Here is a 2,808-nt window from a genome sequence, read left to right as displayed (position 1 = left end):
ATGGTGTAAGCGTTTTCACCGGAATTTAAATTTAATAAGTCATATTCATTTGATGATATCAAGTTTTTGTCTCTTGTCTCACCCAAAATATTTATTATTTTCTCATCTCTTCGTTTACTTTTCTGTTTAGCAGCTTTCAACTTCTTTCTTTCTTTGTCAAGCTCATTTTTAGTTTTTTTAGTTGTTCTCCTAAGTAATCGGGATTCTTGTAATACTCATGATCCGGAATATATTTCTTGCTCGATGGTATTTCTTTATCTGGTTGTGGTAAACTTCTCTTAGTTGGCGGACGGCGGGATTTTAAACTAATCTGTAAATGCTTTGGGTGATTTGGAAATATAGTTGGTATTGCACTCTTAAGTAATTCGTGCAGGCAGGATTCAAAATCTACTCTTGGGTGGATTCCTATAACATAAAATGAAAACCAAAAAGTCGGAAACTCAAATCCATTGTGAAAACAGTGAAAATTTGTTGAAAACCGAAGAATCTATTAGCATCGGCCTTATATAGATGCCAAATTTGTTCAAATTACAGGTAAAGAACTGTAGACTAATGAGCGTTTACAGGAGATTTAACCTGTCGAGATGTGGTTGCCCTACTATAGACTTCATATCTTTAATTCATTTACACGTTTATTTTAAAAATTGGTATACCAGGTTTATAAATTATATCCACCTTAAGATAGCCTAAAGGCCTAGGCCTATTTGTTACAGTACAAAAAATACCCACCGCTGACATAATCCTTACTGTGGAAATGTTCACTACAAACTACATGATGTTTACTTGGAACACAATTTTCTCTCCGGATATTAGCAATCCATTAAGAACGTAATACTTGGTCTTTAAGTGGAAATCTGGAATTGATAACATTTCACTTATCAAAATAGTCTACATAGATCTAAATCTAGGCCTATTATTAGTTCTGCGTTATTTTTATCGGCTATCGGTAACTTTAGAGCCTTAAAAAAATGCACAGATGCTACAAATTGCAGTATCGTATGGGGTTAGAAACATGTATTCTTTTTATTGATTTATCTGTTTATTTATTTATCGCGGCTGTGGCGTGCACGCAATTCTAAGAGGAATAAGGCTTAATTGGGGAACAAGAGATTTGTGTGAGTGCGTGTGATTGTGTAAGGGTGTCAAGGTTTGATAGGCGAGTTTAAGTTTAAGCCTAGGCCTATCTATAATAAAATGACATATGAAATGTCCTAGGCCTAGTACCTATAATTTTCAGATTGGAATATATGCTTTTAATTGAAGAAGCTAATATAGCGAAATCCGGATCGTATATTTCGAGGAGCCCCCCATTTTTTGTTAATTTTTGTAAGATATTTGTTGTAAGTTGTTATATATTTTTTTTTCCACTTTTTTGTCTTCTCAAATAAAAATTTACCGTTTTAGGTACTTTTTACCCTTTAAGTATTTTTTGTGCTTTTTAAGTACTTTCATCATATTTCTTTATTCTTTGAGCTATCATGGACCATCGCTTTAGATCTCATTGGCAATATCCCAGGCAAAATTACTTTCCCCAGCAATCGTATCTCTATAATCAACCCCACTTTCGTCATAATCAACCCAACTATCCAACTATCGGCATAATCAACCAAACTATCGGCATAAACAACCAAACTATCGACAAAACCAGCATCAGAGAGGAAACACTAATCCCAACCGCCAGAACAACTACCATCGTCCATACAACCCTGATAACCACCAAAGACAGGAGACCAATCCAGCAGTGAAGATATTATTCCAAATCTTACAATGTCTTCACCATGCTTCCGTGATTTCAAAGCAAGTCAGTGGTTCTCCCACACGTGGTTTTAACTCTAAAATTTCGGATCTCAATCGGTTTATTAAACCAGCTTTAAAAAATTCTGCTATTTCCTCGGCTATCGAGACAGTAAATAATGTTTGGGCTAAAAACGTGGCGATAGCACTTAAGAATCATTATGATTCACAGCTGGCTGAAAAAATTTCCTTGATCAAAGCACGCAATATTTCGGAATCAAATTTTAAACAATTCACTTTCGAAGCAATAAATTGGGCTAAGAAGTCATATCGCCGACTCCAAAAAGATACCCTTGATCAATTTGATAAAATCGTAGACTCTTTTAAAGACGTAGGTATGGTGGAAGACATGGAAGCTGAATCTCAACCAGTTTCTACACCAAACAGACACCAGTTACCATTAATCGCAGATGTAAGACCTACGCAAAAGAACCACTATCCATAAGCAAGAAACCTCACACTGATAGACGTACTTTACCATTACCAACTTTTACTGCAACTCCATCCACACCAACGACGACGCCAAGATCGAACCCTGAAACACCGAAACCTCAACGTACCAATACTCGCCGCCGCTTAAGTTTAACCACCTCACCCTCATCTCCAGCCTGTAAACCACGACGTCATAATAATGAGAAGGATAAATCCAAATGGTCTATTCCCACACTCACCAAACCAACAGTTATCATTGGATCTTCCAACATCAGCAACATCCCGTTCCTACATCCAGATACCCAAGCCGAATCTTACCCTGGTGCCCGAATTCAGCATATCAATACATTACTCTCCAAGATCTCTCCAACAACCATTCCGAAAAAGGTGTTATTTCATGTTGGCCTAAATAATAAACAGGAATCAGGAGAATCCATACACAGAAGAATGCTGGAACTCCTCAAACTTGCCAAGTCGAAATTTCCGTCTGCTACCCTTTACGCCACACAGATTCCTTACTCAAAGGAGCTACAATTAGCTGAACCTCATTTAGTCAATAACCTCCAGTCTATTATATCATAA

General features: G+C 36.8%; 1 protein-coding gene across 1 annotated transcript; it reads left to right on the top strand.

Annotated features, from left to right (window-relative positions):
- LOTGIDRAFT_160964 (hypothetical protein) lies at positions 1-2,808 on the top strand (the record flags this gene model as incomplete). Its single annotated transcript, XM_009056223.1, has 2 exons — positions 1-5; positions 2,205-2,808. 2 exons carry the CDS (start codon positions 1-3, stop codon positions 2,806-2,808), a joined length of 609 nt encoding a protein of 202 aa, XP_009054471.1.

Source organism: Lottia gigantea (genome assembly GCF_000327385.1).
Source record: "Lottia gigantea unplaced genomic scaffold LOTGIsca_27, whole genome shotgun sequence".
Classification (NCBI taxonomy): Eukaryota; Metazoa; Mollusca; class Gastropoda; family Lottiidae; genus Lottia; species Lottia gigantea.
This window is presented reverse-complemented; position numbering and strand designations above follow the sequence as displayed.